This window comes from Stenella coeruleoalba (genome assembly GCF_951394435.1).
Source record: "Stenella coeruleoalba genome assembly, chromosome: 21".
Taxonomy (NCBI): Eukaryota; Metazoa; Chordata; class Mammalia; order Artiodactyla; family Delphinidae; genus Stenella; species Stenella coeruleoalba.
Window position 1 is genome coordinate 5,634,924 of NC_137167.1, and position 20,123 is coordinate 5,655,046.

A 20,123-nucleotide genomic window follows, 5' to 3' on the forward strand; every position below is an offset into this window, starting at 1 on the left:
CCCCTTTCTGTTCTATGTTAAGACTTGCTAGAGTCTAGGGATATCACACGTGAGGCTTTTAGTAAATGATAAAACCCCTGGTGCAGCAAGACAAAGAGAATTCAGGCAAATGTCAGGAATTCAGGAAGCATCCGCAATGAGCTAGCTCTCCGCGAACCCAACCTCTGTGCTCCCGGAACACGCTGAGTCTCTGGCTTGAAATCACAAGATTTATGGGAGGAAGTTTGGCTTTGGGAGAGCTCCTTGCAAAGCTTTCAGTGACTTTTTAAGTAGCCAAGCCAGTCTTGTCAAACTAGGTAGGGAAACACAACGGAAGCTAACCTTGGCCAGGGGAGTTTTGAACCCTACACAGTGCATTATAAATCTTACTGCCCTCTTCAGGCGAGAGTCAGAAACACCCAGACTTGTCGGTATCCCCAGAAATAGATAAGAGCTTTTCTAATCAAGCTGCACTTAATGCTCTATCTCCGTTGTAAATAATGCTTCTCAAGACTAGTTCTCATACTTTTCAAGAACATATAGTGTCATTCAACAGAATTGACCACAGCAAGGAAAATAAATAAATAAACGCAAATATGGATAGTACAGAACTCATCATCTGTCAACAATACAATTAGGTTAAAACTTAACAGAATAACTGAAAAATGTATTTGGACATTTAAAAGTATACTTCTACGTGATTCACGGGTTGAAGGAGAAATCATAAATCACAATGGATATTAAATAATAAACAATGAACGAGAATGAAGAAATTACAAAGAAAAATTTGAATTCCACTCTGAAGATGGTATAGGAGCATAATTTATAACCACAAATAATTAAACAAGCGACAAAAAATGGTCAGCAATTTAAAATTAGAAAAATAATTATAACCTTAAAATTCTTAAAGATGCTGCTTAAATTAAGAAGTAGAATTAATGAAAGACAAAAGTAAGCTGAAGTAGCCTGGATTCACAATGTCAAAAGTTGATTTCTGAGAAGAATATAAAACAGAACTTTTGGTGAGATAGACTAAGGAAAACGAAAAGGAGAAGGAAAAGATGTACTGTTAGAAATAAGACATACACAAATGTGGATTGGCCAATTGGATGTGAATTGCTAATATCATTCTTTAGGAGTTGCCTTTTAACTTTCTTAATGGTGTCTTTAGGTGAACATCAGATTTTAGTTTAATTTTAGTTTCCTCTTAAAAGGGGACTTGCTTTGTATTGTTTAATTTTCCATTTATTTGCCCTAGAAATTGCAAAGTAGGAAAAGATAATAAAATTCAAGTTCCTTCAAAGGTTACTCAGCATTTCTAAATGTAACCATTTGAAGTTAAAAATTTGATTATGATAGTTAAATGCTAATGACTTATGCTCTTACTTTTGAAATAGATTTAGACTCCTAGATTTTATGTAAGTTTGATTATGATTAATTCTGTCACACATTCCAAGATTGAAGAAAGATAACTGTAATTATAATTATATATATATATAATTTTGATACACTCATGATACAATACATGCTTATATGAAAGAGTACATATATTTTTAAAAATTAGGGCTTCTGACTTTTAAGGATTTGAAATATCTAATAATTACATTCTCTCTGACTACTTTGCTGTAGGTCACCTATGCCATCAAAATTGACAGGAAAACATACACTCTCCACCTTGAAAAACAGTAAGTGGCCATGCTTCTTTTCATACAGTTGTTTTTAGTTTCTTACATTTTTACAGTGACTACCTTAAATTGAGCCTAAATTTAGAGCCTAAATATGCAAGAGCATAAATGTTATATTTATTTAATATGTTAAGTCTTCTTGGTGATTCATATCAGACTAGAATTTCGAGTCTTTATCTTTAGATTTTTAAATCTAATATTCAAACCCAACTGTAATTTAATGATATAAGTATTAAAGTATATCAGACACATGAAAATCATTTTATGTAACTCCTTAAAGTATAATTACAATTGCAGCTATCAAGGGAATAAGTTTATCTGTCCATGATTAATTTTATTTGTTTCATGTCATTTTACATAATTATATGATTTTTAAGCATTTTATTTGATATTACACTCTAGTTTTGTCTCATTTTGCTATAGGATATATTTTTAATCTCTTCAGTTTTCTACTTCCACTCTGTGAGGAAACCAGTATCAATATCCTGTGTGTATCATTCCATGATTTTCTATTTTAAATTTCATCTTTACCTGAAATAAAACATATAGAAACCTACCAGAAAAGGGTTTTTTTTGTTTTGTTTTGTTTTCTTGCACAAATGGAAATAGTGTTCTGCGAGTGTCAGGTCTTATCTAATAATGGCACTTACTTTCTTGCTCTATGTATAAATTTTTACTCATTTTTAATGGATGAGATCCCATAGTATGTAATATTGATGGGTAATGAAGTTATTTCCAGGGAGATTTTGTTTCATAGTCTTGATATTAATAAGTGGGCTTCTGGATCAAGCAGGATGAGTGCTGATAATAGTAGTAATAGTAATAATAATAAATAATAATAATGAAAGCAACTGACATTTATTGAGCACGTACCATATTCCAGGCGTATTTCTAAGCAATTTGCAGGTAGTAACTGATTAATTTTCACAACCACCTCTAAGGTAGGCCTTCTTTATTACTCACATTTTATAGCATGTAAAGATTTTGAGAGATATTGCGAGTTACTTTCTAAAAACTGTAGCAGTTTAGATTTCCAAAAGCATGCGTGATGTACTAAAATGTTGTATCTCATCTTAATGTCAGGTTGTATTTCCCTAAATGATTTCTCTAAATAGTTATTGGCTAGTTCATTTTCCTGTATGGGGTTTGCCTATTCACGTAGTTTTCTCATTATTATTTCTTCTCATTTTAATATACTTTATTTTTTAGAGCAGTTTTAGGTTCCCAACAAAAGTGAGTGGAAGGCGCAGAGATTTCCCGTATATCCTTACACCCCACACGTGCATAGCTTCTTCCATTATCAACATTCCCCACCAGAGTGATGTATTTGCTGTAACTGATGACCCTGCATTGACACATCATTCATTATCACCCAAAGTCCGTAGTTTATATTAGCATGCTATTTTTTATATTGTTTTTTCTATGAATGAATAAAAATAAAAAAGGAAAATTCTGAGATTAGTATAAACAATTAAGTTCTTACCATGAATGATGCACATATAAGCATTTTTCCTACATATTAAAAAAAAGGGTACATGGCCATAATAATGAAATCTATTATTCCCATACCCAGACCTCTTCAATCGTCTCACCCCCCAGTGCCGATTACCATTATGATATTGACACATATTCTTCTGCCATATTTTTAGGGTCTTTCATCCATATGTCTAAAGAGCAATAAAAATCATGTTTTGATGCGTCCTTCAAATAGACATGAATGGCACAAGAGTGTATATTCCATTATACAATTTGTTATGGTGGATCAGAAGGGTAGGTAAGGGTGGACCTTAACATGGTGAATCACAAAAGTGACCCCAATTCTTTACCTTTCCCTGTATTTTCACTCCTTGCCATATAACTTTGAGGTTCTCTCATCAAGAGGTGGAGTGTATACAACTCAACAACTACCTCACACTCATTCTTCATGGGTGTGAAGAGCCCAAGGTTAGAAGGGCTCTGTGCTTGGATTCATGCTCTTCTGATGCTATCCTGAGATTCTTAAAACTTTTGAATGAGAGGCCCCGCATTTTCATTTTACTTTGGGGGCCTGGCAAATTACTAGCCCAGTTTGGGGCTTTGTCACTTACTTTGGCCAGAGACATGTTGGCTGCCTTGATTCCAACACAGACTTGAAAAAGCTGTCATGCTTTTCTGCTTTCCATCTTGTTTGTCTGTCATCCCCATGAGAATGTGCTCGGGCTTAGCTTGCTGGACGATTAAAGACATGTGGATCACAGCCAAGGTGCTCTATTTATCCCTACAGCAGCCAACATTCAGCTGAATCCTGTACCACTGAGCAAGCCTGGCCACAATTAGCAGAGCTGCCATGGCTACCCACACATGACCCACAAGTGTGAGCAATAGGTACTTATTGTAAGGTCGGATCTTAACAAACGGCACCGTGAAACAGAGGAAAGCTTCAAGTGAGCTTTATTAGGGAGCGCTCCCGGGCGAGGTTCACTGGTCCGAGAGAAAGGGGCCAGAGAAGTCGCACCCCGGCGAGGGTTGGGCAAGATTTTATAGGGGAAGAAGGGAAAGGGGTGTGGTGAATCTGGGAGGGCGCAGGGTATTCCTTATTTGGTGATCTTTTCGGGTATCCTGGGGGACCGTTAGTCCCGCCCCTCGAAAGGCGGGAAGGCTGGGCTGGGTTCAAAGTCCCCAGGTCAGTTCCTGGAACTGGGTGGTCCGGAATGTCTCCAGGGCAGTTTCTGGAACTGGGTGGTCCGGAGAATTTCGGTCTGATGCAACCTGTGAATCTGATTGTGTTCCCCTGCCTCGGGCTAGTTGGCCTTACATCCCGACATCTTTGGTGTAATGGGGCGGCGTTCTGATCTCTGGCTACTTCATGCTGAGTGGGGGCGTCGAAAGGGGAGTCGGGTGACCAGAGGTCCGAGGCTTAGGGGAGACCAGTGAAGGGTTCTGTAGGAAGCAAGGTGTAAGGACCGAGGAGCATTTGGTTTGTGGCCACCAGAGAGACTTCCTCCATGCGCCTGCGAAGGAACCTAAGAAAACAGAGAGCAAGCATGAACAAGATACAGATGAGAATTAAGGGGCCTAAGATTGGTGTTAGCCAGGTATAGAGGGTGGATCGCCACCAATCGGGAATTGGGGAGGCGGACTGTTGGTGTTTGCGTTGGAGTTCTTCTCTTAAGCGATGGAGGGCTTTTACGTTGTCTTACGTTGTCTTCGAATCCTGTTTCATTGATGTAATAGCAGCATTCCTCCTGTAGGAAGAGGCAGGTACCTCCTTTGTTGGCCGTCAGGAGATCCAGGGCTCGTCTATTTTGGAGGGCAACTTGGGCTACTGAGGTGATCTGGCGCTGGAGGGAGGTGATGGAGGCGGCAGAAGCCTCGATGGCTAGCTGGAGTTTCTGTTCTAGGTCACGGGATGTTGAGACACTGTGTGTTAGGGCTCCTCCCCCGATGCCCGCAGCAACGAGAGAGGAGGCTAGGGAAATGCCTGCGACCATAGGGAGAAAGATGGCCCTTTGGCCCTTAGAGAGGTCGAGGGCTCGCGTGAGTGCTATCAGTTAAGCCCTTTGAGAGGTTGTCCCTTCTGGGAGGCTGTTAGCCTTGATAATAGTTGAGATAGTTACCACCGCATAGGCTGCCTGTCGGCGTCCATCAGGACCGAGTATTGAGCTACCGTCCACAAAGAGAGTGCGGTCCGGATTTGAAAAAGGGGTGTCAAAGAGTCCCTCTCTTGGTGGTTTGAAGGGTTCTATGACATGAGGGCAGGAATGGGATGGAAAACCCCCGGTGCCAGAGATAGGCAGGAGGGAAGCCGGGTTCAGGCGAGGGGAGAGATCAAGAGAAATAGCTGGGTTTTCAATGAATAGTAGGTGGAACTCCTGGATGCGGGAGGGGCCCAGGAGGGAGAGAGACTTGTGGCCTAGGAGGTCGACCAGCCGGTGGGAGGAAAGCACGCTTAGTGGGTGGGCCAGAGTCAATTTGAGTGTTTGTTTGGTCAGTTCGGCTGCGCTGCTAGGGCCCGAAGGCATGGTTGCCATCCCCGCATGGTTGGGTCTAGCTGTTTGGAGAGGTAAGCCACGGGGCGGTAGGAAGGCCCTACAGGCTGGGCAAGGAGTCCAGTGGCCATTCCGGCCCGTTCATCCACAAAAATGTGAAAAGGTCGGTTTGGGTTGGGCAGAGAAAGGGGAGGAGAAGATATCAGAGCGTTACGGAGGGTGAGAAAGGCCTGCTGAACGGCGGAAGGAGAGGAGAGGGGTCCTTGAGGGGTTTCTTTAGCGGCTAGATATAAGGGTTTAGCGAGGAGAGCAAAGTTAGGCATCCAGTGTCGGAAAAATCCTATAAGGCCCAAAAAGGAGAGAATTTGTTCTGCTGTTTCCAGAGGCTGGAATTCACGGATAATCCGGGTGCGATCGGCTGTTAGACCTTTTGTGGTAGGAGTAAGGTGGAGCCCCAGGTAGGTTACAGAAGATACAGATAACTGAGCCTTGGCTGGGGAGACCCGATAACCGCGAGGGCCAAGGTAATTGAGGAGATCTGCAGTATGTTGTCTTGAGAGGCTGAGAGATGGGCTACAAAGGAGGAGGTCATCTGCATACTGAAGGGGTGTGCTGGGGGTAAGGGAGCAGGAAGTGAGGTCCCGTGCGAGCGCCTGACCGAAGAGGTGAGGACTGTCGCGGAAGCCCTGGGGAAGAACTGTCCAGGTGAGCTGACTGGAAGTATGAGTATCCGGACCCGTCCAGGTAAAGGCGAAGAGGAAATAGGAGTCGGGATGTAGGGGGATAGTGAAAAAGGCATCTTTGAGATCCAGAACTGTAAAGTGGGTTGTGGATGGGGGGATATGGGAGAGCAAGGTGTATGGGTTTGGTACTACTGGGTGGAGAGGAATTATGGCCTCATTGATTAGTCGGAGGTCCTGGACCAGGCGATAATCCCCAGAGGCCTTGCGGACAGGCAGGATGGGGGTGTTGCAGGGAGAGTCAGTGGGGATAAGGAGTCCCTGGTTTAGGAGTCTGGTGATAATAGGTTGTAGGCCCCTAAGGTGAGTCTCAGAGATGGGAAATTGGGGCCTTGATGGAAATTTGGAGGGGTCCTTTAGGTGGATGAGGACAGGGGAATGGTGTGTTGCTATTATGGGCTTAGAAGTATCCCAGACTTGGGGATTGATTGGGTTCGGTGTGATTGGAAGAGGGGGATAGGAGGGGGAGGGTTCTAGAGACAGGTCGAGAAGAGGAAGCAGGAGTTGGGAGGAGGGGACCTTAGGGTCAAGTCTAACAAGCTGGAGGGAGGCCCCTAAGTGGAAAAGGACATCTCGGCCTAGCAAGGGAACTGGGCAGGATGGTATGACTAAGAAGGAATGAGTAAAAGGGAGTCCTTCGATATGACATGGGAGTGGACCGGTCTGGAGTGGGAAGGATGGTTTGCCATCAATACCCATGACCGAGATCTGGGAAGGAGAAACTGGCCCGGAATAAGTAGGCAGGACCGAATAGGTAGCCCCCGTGTCCACCAGAAATGAGATGGACTTACCCGCTACCTGTGGCGTTACCCTGGGCTCGGCGAGGGTGATGGGGGTCTTCGAGTCTGGGCGCCGTCAGTCGTCAGCCAATCCCAGCAGTTCGAGTGGTAATGCCGTTGGGTCGGCCTGCCCCCCCCCCCCCCCCCCCCCCTGCGTGGAGACGCTGAGAGAGGGCCAGTCGTAGGGCAGTCACTCTTCCAGTGGCCCGTTGGCCCGCAGCTGGGACAGGGCTTAGAAGGAGGTTGGGGACTGGGACATCGGCAAGCCCAATGGCCTTCTTTTCCGCATTTGAAGCAGGCCCCCGGCGGGGTTGCCTTTTGCGGACCCCGTGGATGCTGTGATCCATGGGAGATGGCCGGCCTTAGGGCGGCTACAAGAGCTTGGGTTTGGAGGGCCACCTTCTGGTGCATCCGAGCCTGTCGGCTGGATTCTGCCAAATCCTCACGGCCATTATAGAGTTTAAAGGCCATTCTTACCAGATCTCGAATAGGGGTTTGAGGGCCGTCTTCTGCCCGTTTTAATTTCTTTTGGATGTCCGGGGCTGATTGGGTGATAAAATGGGTGGTTAGGACCGCTGCGCCTGCCAGGGTGTCGGGATCCAGCCGGTGTAGAGGCGATTGAGAAAGATAGCTGGATTTTCGTTAGGTTCTTGGGTTATTTCTTTTAGTTTTTCAAAATGGACTAGCTTATGAGCGGCAGCCTGCATGCCAGCCAGGAGGCATTGGATCAGGAGGTCGCGTTTACGGCGGCCATCTTGGCCATCCTGATAAGTCCAGCCTGGATCGGTGCCAGGTACGGCAGTCGCTCCGACAGGCATGGAGTTGCCGGTAAGGTGAACCTGATCTGCATGGTTTCAGGCAGCAGTTTGAATTCTTTCCCTTTCGTCAGGGGTTAAGGTAGAGGACAGAACCACGAAGATATCGTGCCAGGTTAGATCGTAAGCTTGAGATAAATAGCGAAATTCTTTGATGTAGCGGGAAGAGTCGGCAGAAAAGGAGCCTAATCGCTTTTCTATTTGAGAGAGATCTTGGAGAGAAAAAGGAACATCGACTCTGACCAGTCCTTTGGCTCCTGCTACCTCCCTCAGAGGGCAGAGGAGATTTGGATCTTGGGAGTCTTGAGAGCGCGTAAGCAAGGGGCGTGGGAGGAGAAACCGTTGAGGGAGGCGGGGGAGCAGTTGGAGGGACCGCTTCAGGGTAGGGTTAGGGTTGGAGAGGAGTTCTGAAGGGGGGAGTGGTAAGAGATTCGGGAGGGTCGGTTAGTGGGGAGGAATCCAAGGGGATTGAGGTTTTGGATGGAGATGTTTGTTTGGCAAGGAGGATTTGAGAGGTAGAACAATTGACGCAAAGGGAGGGGCGGGAGCGCAAATACCAGAAGGCCTGAACCTAGGGGACCTCGGACCATTTGCCCGTCCTGCGGCAGTAATTATCTAGATCACGGAGGATGTTAAAATCGAAAGTCCCTTTAGGATTGATTGTCTAGAGGATATTGTGGCCAGGCCACAGTGGAATAGAAAATAAGCCGTCGGCAACGGAGATCTTGGGAGAAGCCGAGGGCTGTAAAATTGGCTAGGAGACACCCCAGGGGCGTCTTAGGATCTGGTTTCGATTGCAAGGTTCCCATGACCCCTAGTCTGTCCCTGAGTGAATGGAGAGGGAGAGAGGCGTCCCTGGTCTCAGTCTCCAATTCACGGCAGGTCGGAGGGCGGTCAGGCGATTGGGACGTCTCCACAGTTGCCCGAGGCCCGGAGAGAGGACGGAGGAATCCCTGACGCGGCCGCGATTAAAGACAGGGAGTCCGGTGGGCAGGGACTCTGAGGGTCGGAGGGAACTAGGGAGGGGGACTTACCCCGTTTTCTGCCGGATCGGGTGGATGAGTAGAGGTTCCCTGGTTGTCTCCTGGGGGAGGGGAGGAGCGGCCCGCACCGTAACCCGCGGGGCTTGGTACCCCTCCCGGGTTTCGGCACCAAATGTAAGGTTGGATCTTAACAAAGGGCACCGTGAAACAGAGGAAAGCTTCAAGTGAGCTTTATTAGGGAGCGCTCCCGGGCGAGGTTCACTGGTCTGAGAGAAAGGGGCCAGAGAAGTCGCACCCCGGCGAGGGTTGGGCAAGATTTTATAGGGGAAGAAGGGAAAGGGGTGTGGTGAATCTGGGAGGGCGCAGGGTATTCCTTATTTGGTGGTCTTTTCGGGTATCCTGGGGGACCGTTGGTCCCGCCCCTCGAAAGGCGGGAAGGCTGGGCTGGGTTCAAAGTCCCCAGGTCAGTTCCTGGAACTGGGTGGTCCGGAATGTCTCCAGGGCAGTTTCTGGAACTGGGTGGTCCGGAGAATTTCGGTCTGATGCAACCTGTGAATCTGATTGTGTTCCCCTGCCTCGGGCCAGTTGGCCTTATACTTATTAGTGTTCGTTGTGCAACATTTTGCATAATATTATTTGTTGAGATTCATTCATAATGATGTGTGCAAAACGGGTTTGTTTTTTAAAATGCATATGTAGCCATAAAATGAATATATCCCATTAATTATTTATCCTCCCATATTTACAGCAAGAACAGCTCTATCATGGACATCCTTGACCATGACTTCCTGGGCCCCAGTGAAATTGATGGATTATAAATAAGAAATTTCTCAAGTGCTATATAATGCCAGTTTTTTTCTTCAAAAGCCTTATAACCAATTTTTACTCATGCCAATAGCTTAAAAGTGTTTCTGTTCTCCACATTCTCGACAAAATGAATATCTTCACACACTTATTTTTGTTAATTAGTGGATGACAAATGCTGTTTTATTGTTGTTTTAATATGCACTTCACTGGTTATTAATAACACTTGTCTTTTCCAGTGTTTACTGACCGTTCTCATTGACTTGCTTTTCCTGAGATTTTGGTGTTTTTTTGTTTTTGTTTTTTTTTGCCGGGAGCGGGGCAGTCGTTATTTTTTATTCATTTGTTTTGAGTTATTTATTTTCAATCTATGGCTTTATCTTTCTGTTTTTCTGGTTTTTGTTCCATGATCTATCGTGGGAAGTTTTGTTTTCTGTAGATATTAACACTTTATCTCCTCTATATGTTGCAATTATGCCACCTACACTATTGATTGTCTTCTTCCTTTGTTTTTGGGATTTATTGCTATAAAAATAAAATTTTCATATAATCATTATATTCATATTTTCTATCCTAGGTTCTCAGATTCCTCTCTTGTGTCTGTTAGAAGTGGTAGCATCACATTCGTATAGTATTTCTTAAAATTCTTTTTCCACTTAAGATGTAAATTCACAGCTTTCAGTTTCTTTAACAACAGTATTGCATTTTCCAACTTTCTTCAAAGCTTCTTTTTACTTTTTTTTTTTATTGCAGCTTTATGCTGACTATGCTATCGTTTAGTTAGAATAACTTCAGATTATTTTCTTCAGATGGAATCTGCAGGTGGCATGCTTCCCGAATCGGTGCATGTCTGCAGATGTCTTTCTTGTTCTCATAACTGAATGACATTTGGCAATGTGTAGAGTTTGTGAGTCATATTTCTTTTCTATAAATTTTTGCAATTTGATATAGTCTGTGTGAAGTGAGTTTTCCAGCAGTTTCTGTGTGTGGGTGAGTGTGAGTGTGTGTGTGTGTGTGTGAGTTTGTGTGTGTGTGTGTGTGTGTGTGTGTGTGTGTGTATTACATTAATACTCCCTAATATATCCCAAGTCCCTAAATTTTTCATTTTAATTTTCAGTCCCTACGCATTCTTTTTTCTTCTATGGGAAATCATTGCTTTCATCCTGGGTCTTACTTGTCTGTGTTCCATATCATAGTTTTTTCTACAACTATGATCAAATCTTTATTTTTGACATGCATTTTACCAGCATTTGTTTTCTGTTGGCTAGACCTATAATTCTGTTCACAGTAAGCAAATTCTCTTCGATACATTTATTGAGTTATTTAATATTAACTGTCATGTGTTTTAGTTTCAGAGTATACTTTTTTCTCTTAGAATGATCTCCTTGGAATGCTTATTCATTTCTCTTGAAATTAAGATTATTTTGTTCATCAATGCTACTTCATTTGGAACTAACTTTTAAGCTTTGCATGCTTTTTATTGTTCATTTTCCTTTCATTGGACATTGTTTTTCTTTCAGTGCTCATTTGTATTTTTGTTATGTCACTGATTAAGGCAGACTATTTTGTTGTTTCATACAGAAGCCAAAAGTATGCCTTTGAAAAAGGGCCCAGGATGAATAAACTCGCAAACAAAATTTTTATCCTTTTAATAATGCTTGTCAAATATCTGTTAAGGTTTTTAATCTCTAATTTCTTTTTCCTGGGAAGTACTTCTGGATTCCCACTTCCACCACCTCCATTTAAATGCTTACAGTTATTAAAAGGTGGCTCTGCCCTTGTTTCAGAATTCACGTTCTAGATGCTTGCACCTAAACCAACCCAGTCCATGCAGTTTTTCCTTGAATATATGTGGAATATAAACTGACAGATACCAGTTTTTCTCCGGGAACCTCTCTGGTTTTGTTATTTGAATTGAAGAAAAGGAAAAGTTTTCAAGAAGGAGAGGAAATAGATTGTTACAGGATATTGAATATAGTTCCCTGTGCTATACAGCAGGTCCTTGTTGTTTATCTGTTTTGCATACAGTATTGTGTATCTGTTTAGTCCAAACTCCTAATTTATCCCTCCCCTCCTTTCCCCTTTGGTAACCATAAGTTTGTTTTCTATGTCTGTGAGTCTATTTCTGTTTTATAAAGGAGATCATTTGTATCATTTTTTTTAGATTCTACATATAAGTGATATCATAGGATATTTGTCCAACTTACTTTTCTTAGTATGATAAAAGAATCTGAAAAAGAATATATATAGATGTATGTGTGTGTGCATATATATATATATATATGTATATATATATGACTGAATCACTTTGCTGTACACCTGAAACTAACACAACATTGCAAATCAACTATACTTCACTAAAAATTTTTAAAAAAGAGTGAGAGGACATGAAGGAGATAAGAAAAGTAGTGGTGAAAAAAAAGTAGTGGTGAAAAAAGTACTCTGTTAATGCTCTAGTTTCTCTTCCATTCTGGCCTTCAAACCTTCTTGATGTTTGGAATCCATGAGAAATCCCAGTGTCACTGTTATGGACTAGGGTCCTTGGACTCTTTAATCAATAGAAATTGATAACTGGCCAGAGAAGGAATTCAGGCAAGGCTTTGTTGGGGCTCGTGCTGCAGCACGAGGGAGCGAAAACAAGTGACAGTTCCCTGGCTCACTCTCCGAGGAAGGTGGGCTGGATCCTTAAATGGGGTGAGCCAGGGGCCGATTGGTGGTCTGCCCACTCGCCTGGTGGTGCTGTGTGCAGGGATCATGCGCAGTAAGTACCCTGCTTTTGCTCCTGGCGCCTCCGGAGTGGCAGTCGGTTTGTGGCCTTTGTGTGTCTTATTGTTCATAATTACCCAGACTGCACATGCAGGCAGTTAGTTTTAGTCCCTTGGAGTCCCTCTGTCTTCTGTTGCTCGAGGAGATGTGTGTCCAGGCCAAGCGCTCCAGTAAAGGGTCCCGGGTCCCAGCCTGTCTCATCCCTACAGTAAATAACGATGTTAGATTGTTCCATGATAATCACCATCCTCCTTGTAAGAAGATTTTAGTTCCATACCCTGTTTATGTCACGTTTTTCTATAGAAATAACATGAAATTTGAGCAAAAGACTAGAATCCCGCTTCTAAACAAAGGCTTTAAGATCTATCATGTGCTTCTACAATTTTTCTCCTTCTGTTACAAGAAAAGCATGTTCCGTGGAGGGACCATGCCGTTTCCTAGGTTCCAGAATGAAGGCAATGTGGAGTTGAACCTGCAGTAACCTTGTGAAGAACACTCATTGTAATTTTAAGTACCTGGGAATTTGGAGGGTGCTTTGTAGCACAGCGTAACTTCACAGAAACAAGCTAATGAAATAAGCATGTATTTTTTTGTTTGTTTTTTTATCAATCCATGGCTACTTATTAGCAAATTTTAACTAAGAGATTTACGCCATGAGATGTATTGATGGTTGAATCTGTAAAAGAAAACTTTGTTGAGGGAATCTGGAAGTCCTGGATTTTACTAGACAGCAATCTGTGTCATTCCAGTGCCCACACTGGTATCCGGTCATCCTGGTTCTTGCTTTCTCTTATATACATAATGCGCTATCAGAAAGAAAGCTAGATAACGGAGAGATGAGCCCATTTAATTTTTGCATATTTGAGCTTATAAAATGAAATGTAAGTTTGTTTAATTTCATGACTCTGGAAGTTACTTTTACTAATGCTATTATTACAACGAAGTATTATTATTTTGGTTGAATTAGGTCATTTTTAGACTCTCATTTCCTGGTATATTCATACAACAAGTCAGGGATATTGTATCCAGATTCTTCATTTGTAAAGGTAAGTTTTACTTTATGTTGCGTAGATTTTTATTGTTATGTGGTGAACGTGCCATTGGTGGGAAGAAGAAGAATGCTTTATACTCGGCTGAATTACTGGGCAAACAGATTGATCACAAACCCAAACGTAATGTGGCAGTTGCTCTGAAAGCATATAGAATAGAATGACTACCTTTAAAATTTGGAACTCAGGAATCACTTACCTGAAAAGGTCATTTACACTCTCTGGAAGTAGGAGTAGGAGTTTGAGAGGGGAAAAAAAGTGGGGAAAGGAACTAAGAAGCCACTGAACACAGGGAGAAGTTTTGATGGAGGTACCATAGGACCTGAGCAGTGTAGGGAACAGTGGAAACCACTTTACAGAAAGAGCACAGGAAAGTGAAGTTGCAAAAGCAGTTTGGGTACAGAATCTGAATAGGTTTACATGAAAAACACAGGAATTTGAATTCTTTCCCAAAATACAGGTAAGAGTCAAGAAATGCTTAAACGTATGTGAGAAAGTTGGCTTTAGTCTAAGATACGTATTTTGCCAGAATAGATGATGGGGAAGAGGCAAATGCTAGTGATTGGTCAGATTCTGTTGCTGTGTTGCAATTGAGAGAGAATGAAATTTAAAATATGGTAACCATACAACATTTGTCTTTCTCACCATCTACAAGTAGAAAGCAGGACAAAATCCATGAGACACTTGTTTTCAGACATTTGACAATTAAAAAAAAAAAATCAGGAAATCTCTCTCTGACAGAAGGAAAACATGGAAGGCGAATCTCACACTGAACTTGGCCCTCTGACTGGAAATAACGTCGTAACTATAGCACAAGGGTGGAAGCAAACAGGACTCTTTAAGAATTTGGATTTTAAGAGTTCGGGCTGCTGAAGCAGCTGGAACTTGCAGGACCCAGGACCAGAGAAAAAAGGGACTCTGTGTTGATGTACATTTTTTCAGAGAAGGGGAGTTGTCCTTTGTTCCCTGACGGAGGATTAGACAGCATGTGTGGTGGGTAAGACTCTACTGAAGGCTCGAGAGTGAAATGGAGATAATACTAACCGACGGAACAGTGTTGGGAGATGTTGGATTTTCAGCGCAGGCAGTGTAAAGTGACCTTGCTAAAACCCCAGACGTTCAGCTGAGACAGAAAGACTGAGTGTCTGAAGGAAGGATCAAGCTCTAGAGTAAGAGACACTCTTGGTCACCCCCATTCCCCACCTCAAAGCCTAAAACACAGCGCGGAGACGATTGTGGATGGTTACCATTAAATTAATTGACTTCTGACACAAACAGTGATGCTCTGTAAAGGGTTAAGCCATAGCCGAGGAAGGAAAGAACGCGATAAGTTCAGAAATCAATGAGAGAGAAAAAGGAGAAAGAATGGAATCATTAAAGCTCTGAATTTAGTTGTTTCAAAGGACTAATAAAATTAATAACCCCCAGTATGACTTATCTAGGTCAGAAACAAATTCCACCAATATTAGGGGTGAAAGGAGATATTGCTAGTCATACAGAAGATAAAATGATATCTTGGAGAATTATGACAGCTTTATGCCAATAAATTTGATGATTTAGATGAAATGGACAGCTTCCTTGAAAAGTACAACTTATCAAGATTGAGAGAAGTAATAGAAAATCTCAATCCCTTGAAATCTATTTTTAAACGCTGAATTCCTCAACAGCTACTTTCCACAAAGAAACACCAGGTTTAGTTATTCTCATACTTCACCAACTGAGAGTTTGGCTCTTCCGATTTTAAGCGATTGAAAAGAATGCTTCTGTGAGCGTTCATGTACAATCGTGTAGGTGTGCAGTTTTATTTCTTTGGGATACATACCCAGGAATATCATTGCCAGATCATATGGTGAGTGTATATTCACTTTTGACAGAAATTACCCGTCTTTTCTCCAGAGTGGCTGTACCATTTTAACTTTCTGCTGACAGTGAATGAGAGAGAAAAGAGTATCTGCATTCTTGCCATTTTGTTTGCTGTTTAAATTTTACAATTTTATTTTAGCCATTGTGATAGATGTGTACTTTATCTCATGTAATTTTGACTGGCATTTCTCTGATGACTAGTGAAGTTGATTATAGTTTCATGAGCTTGTTTGTCACTTTTTGTGAAATATCTGTTAATGTCTTTTGCCCATTTTCTCATTGGACTTTTCTCGTTGGTTGGTTTTTCACTACTGACCTTTGAGGAGTTTATATATTCTAATTATAGGTCCTTTACCAGATATGCGGTTTGCAGACGTTTGCTCCCAGTCTGTAATTTGTCTTTTCATCCTCATCATAAGGTCTCTGACCGAGCAGAATTCTCCATTTTGATGAGAGTTAATTTGTCAACTTTTGCTTTATGAATGGTAATTTGGCTCTCAAACCTAAGAAATCTATGTTGCCCTAGAGTTCCTGAAGATTCTGTGTGTTTTTATTTTCTAAAAGTGTTATAGTTTTATTTACATTTAATGGTGTGTTCACCTGAGGTGATTTTGTATGAAGTGTGAGATTTGCATCAAGGTTCACTCACTTGACCAGGGATGTGGAATTGTTCCAACACTATTTCTAGAAAGGGTTGTTCTTCTGCATTGAGTTGCTTTTGCACCTTTGTCAAAAAGTCGGGGGCGGGGTCATATTGATGCGGATATATTCCTGGGTTCTTTATTCTGTGCAGATCTTCCATGTGACTCTCCTTCTGCCAGTATCCTGCTGTCTTCAGTTTGCCTGCATATTCAGCATTTATGTTGACTAGAGTGATTCCTCCCGCTTTATTCTTGTTCAAGATTTTTACACTATTCTAGATATTTTTCTTTTTCATATAAATTTTAGACTAAACTATCCTCTGTGTGCAAACAACCTTGCTAGCATCGTGATAGACACTGTTAAACCTACAGATGAATTTGGGGAGAATAGGCATCTTCATTCTGTTGATTCTTCCAACCGTGAATTACAGTAAGAATCTCCATTTGTTTGGTCTTTTTTTAAATGTCGTTCATTAGCATTTTGTAATTTTAGCATTCAGATCCTGTAGATATGTTTTTAGGTTCATACCAAAGTATTTCATTTTCTTTGGAGCAATTGTAAATGGTACTCTATTTTAGTTTCCGTTTACATATGTTTGTTGTTATCTAGAAATACAACTCTCGTTTGTGTCAATCCTATATCCTTACAACCTCGATGAAGTCACATATTAATTCTATGAGGGTTTGTTATTTTTTTTTTCTGATAGATTCCTTGAGAATTTTTCCATAGTCAGGTCTTTTACAAATATGGCCTTCTGTTTTCTCCTTTTTCCATCTGTATACTTTTTATCTCTTTGCTTTACCTTACTGTGCTTGTTACAACTACCGGTACTCTGTCAGATAACCAAACTGATGGCAGACATCCTCACAATTTTCTCAATTGTAAGGATAAAGTATTCAGTCATTCACCATAAGGATAACATTAGTTGTAAGGGTTTTTTTTATATACTCTTTATAAAGTTGTGGAAATTCACTATTTTTAGATTGCTAAGAATTTGTTTGTTTTTCTGCCCTATGAGGGGAGGTGTGTATTTAATTGTATCGGTTGCCTTTTCTGCATCCGCTGATATGATCATATGATTTTTCTTTTTTAGTCTGTTGATATAGTGGATTTCACTGACTGATTTTCAAATATTGAAACAATACCTAGAAAATACCTATCAAACCTAAAAACCCCACAGCTTTGTCCTGGTGTATGATTCTTTTATTCATGCCTGGCTTTGATGCGCTAATAATTTCTTGAGGATTTTTTTGGTCAAAGTTCCTGAGAAATATTGATCTATGATTTTTCTATTTTTGTACTGACTTTGTCTAATTTTTGGAGTAGTAATACTGGCCTCATTAAATACACTGAGAAAGATTACCTCTTCTTTTGTTTTTCTGGAAGATATTGTATAAAATACTTGTTAATGCTTAAGATGTGTGGTAAAATTCTCCAGTGAAATCACTGGACCTGGGGATTTTGTGTGTGTGTTTGAGTGTGTATGTGGGAGGTTTTAATTTGCCAATTCAATTATTTAATGGTTATAGAAATATTTTGTTTATCTGTTTCCTATGTATGGCTTTGGTGGTGTGTGTTTAAGTAATTGATCTATTTCATCTCAGTGGCATTTTGGCATGTATTTTCTTGCAGTCCTCATACCCTTTTAATGGCTACAGCAGCTGTAGTGATATGCTGGTTCACTTCCGACACTGATGAGGTATGTCGTCCCTTCTTTGTCAGTCTTGCTAGAGATTTTTCAGTTTATTGCACATATCAAAGAACCAGCTTTTTCTTGCTTTGATTTTCTTTACTGTTTTCTTATTTTCAACTTTGTAGTGTTTTGCTCTTATTCTTTTCTCCCTTATACCTTGCTTTGGGTTTATTTTGCTCTTCTTTTTCTAATTTGTTGAGGAAAAAACTTATATTTATCAATACGTGACCATTCCTTTTTCTACTGTAAGCATTTTAGTACTAAAATTTCCCTCTCGACACTGCTTAGTTGTATCTCACAACAATATGGTGAGTTTTCATGTTCATTACAGATATATGTATTTTTAAATTTTCCTTTAAGGCTTCCTGTTTGTTTTTTTAAAGTCTGTTAGTTACTTTACAAGTGTTTGGAGGTTTTGGTTTGTTTATTTTTTCTGTTGTCTGTCTGTTGAATTTTAGTTTGATTTTGCTTTGGTCAGAGCGTATACCTTGTACAATTTCAATTTGTTTTTAATTTGTGAATGTTTGCGTCATGAGCCAGTATATTATGCTTGTAGGTGAATGTCCTTGGATACTTGAAAAAAAAATGTGTATTCTGTTGTTCTTGGGCGGACTGGTCCATAAATGTCATGGAGATCAGGTTGATTGATGCTGCGGTTCAGTTCTATATTTTGCTGATTTTTGGTCTAGTACTAGCAATAACCGATTGGAGCGTGTTGAATTCCTCCTTTACTGTTGTGGGTTTTGTCTTTCTCTTTCAGCTGTACCAGGGTTTGCTTCACATATTTTGAAGTTCTGTTGTTTGATGCCTATACATTTAGGATTGCTCTGCTTCTTGATAAGTGGATACTTTTATGATCACGTAGTGACTCTCTTTCTCCCTTGTAGATTTCTTTGCAATTAAGTTCACTTTCTCCGATATGATTTTTATCAATATTTGCATGACATATTTTCCATTCTTTTTATTTCAATCTGCCTAAAAATTTATGCCTGTAACTGAACCACTTTGCTGTACACCTGAAACTGACACCACCTTGTAAATCAGCTATACCCCAATATAAAATAAAAATTAAGTAAAAAAATAAAATCATTGGAAGTGGAAAAAATTTATGTTTGAAGTGAGTTTCTTGTAGAGACTATTTAGTTGGGTCATAAGGTGTGCTTTTGTTTGTTTGATTTTTTTGTTTCCTCCATCTGCCTTGGGACTCAGTATTTTATTTGGTGTTTTTAGACTATTTACATTTGAAGTAGTGATTGATATGTTAGGGCTTTTGTCTGCTATATTTTTTTTCCTTTATTTTTTTTTTCTGTGCTACTCATTTCTTTTTTCTTGTTTTCTTCTTCTGGATTACTTGAACATTTTAAAGATTACATCATGATTTGTTTATAGTGTCAATAGATTTTTCCCTGTTATACTTTTCTTAGGTTTGCTTGAGGTATTACAATAAACATATAGAACCTAGCCTACTGTTGTGGACTTTTTACTTCTTCAAGTGAAACCCTGAAACCCTACTTCCATTTAGGATCCTTTATCCTCTGTACTTTATAAATATAATTGCTCAAATATTCCTCTCCATACATTAAGCATAACATGATACTGTGTGATTGTTGTTTCAACTACCAAATATGATTTCAGAAACTCATGAAGGAAAGGATAGTTCATTATATTCACCCGTATTTTAAACCATTCTCTTTGTCCCAGTTCCTTAAGACTACCCAAGCCTTTTCGTGATGTATTACCTTTGTTTCCTGGAGTTTCCTTTTGCCATTACCTTAGGGTATGTGTGCTGTAGACTAAATCTGTTAGTTTTCCTCTGTCGGAGAAAGTTTCTCTTTTTCCTTCATCCTTAAAGGATAAATTTGCCAGATATAGAATTCATGTTTGACAGTAATGTTCTTGTCAACATGTGAGATTGCTCTTGTATTTCCTTTGAGACTTCATGACTTTCAGACGAGAAATGTACTGTCATTCAAACTGGTGTTCTTCTACAGGTTATATGACATTACTGTCTGGTTTCTTTGAAGATATTTTTATTGTTTGCAGTTTAGTCATGATCTTTCTTGTTGCAAGTGACTTTGGACCCATTCTATTTTCGGTTTGATCAGTTTCCAGAATCTAAATGTTTATGTCCTTCATCAATTTTGTGAGGATTTCTGCTGACTGTTTTCTGAATTTATGCATATATATATATATAATTTTTTTAATTTAAGGTGGTAAAAATATTTAATATGAGTTCTACTCTCTTAACAAATTTTAATCATAAATTACATCACTGTTGACATCAGTATGTTTTACAGAAGGTCCTGGAGCTTATTATTCATCTTGCTTAACTGAAACTTTATGCCCATTAAATAGTA

At 40.6% G+C, this 20,123-nt stretch overlaps 1 protein-coding gene across 1 annotated transcript in view; it reads left to right on the forward strand.

Annotated features, from left to right (window-relative positions):
• LOC307179823 (A disintegrin and metallopeptidase domain 3-like) overlaps positions 1-20,123 on the forward strand; it is a 110,555-nt gene that overhangs the window by 2,542 nt on the left and 87,890 nt on the right. Inside the window, 1 exon segment of the mRNA XM_079909476.1 lies at positions 1,609-1,664. Coding sequence (XP_079765602.1) covers positions 1,609-1,664 — 56 coding nt within the window.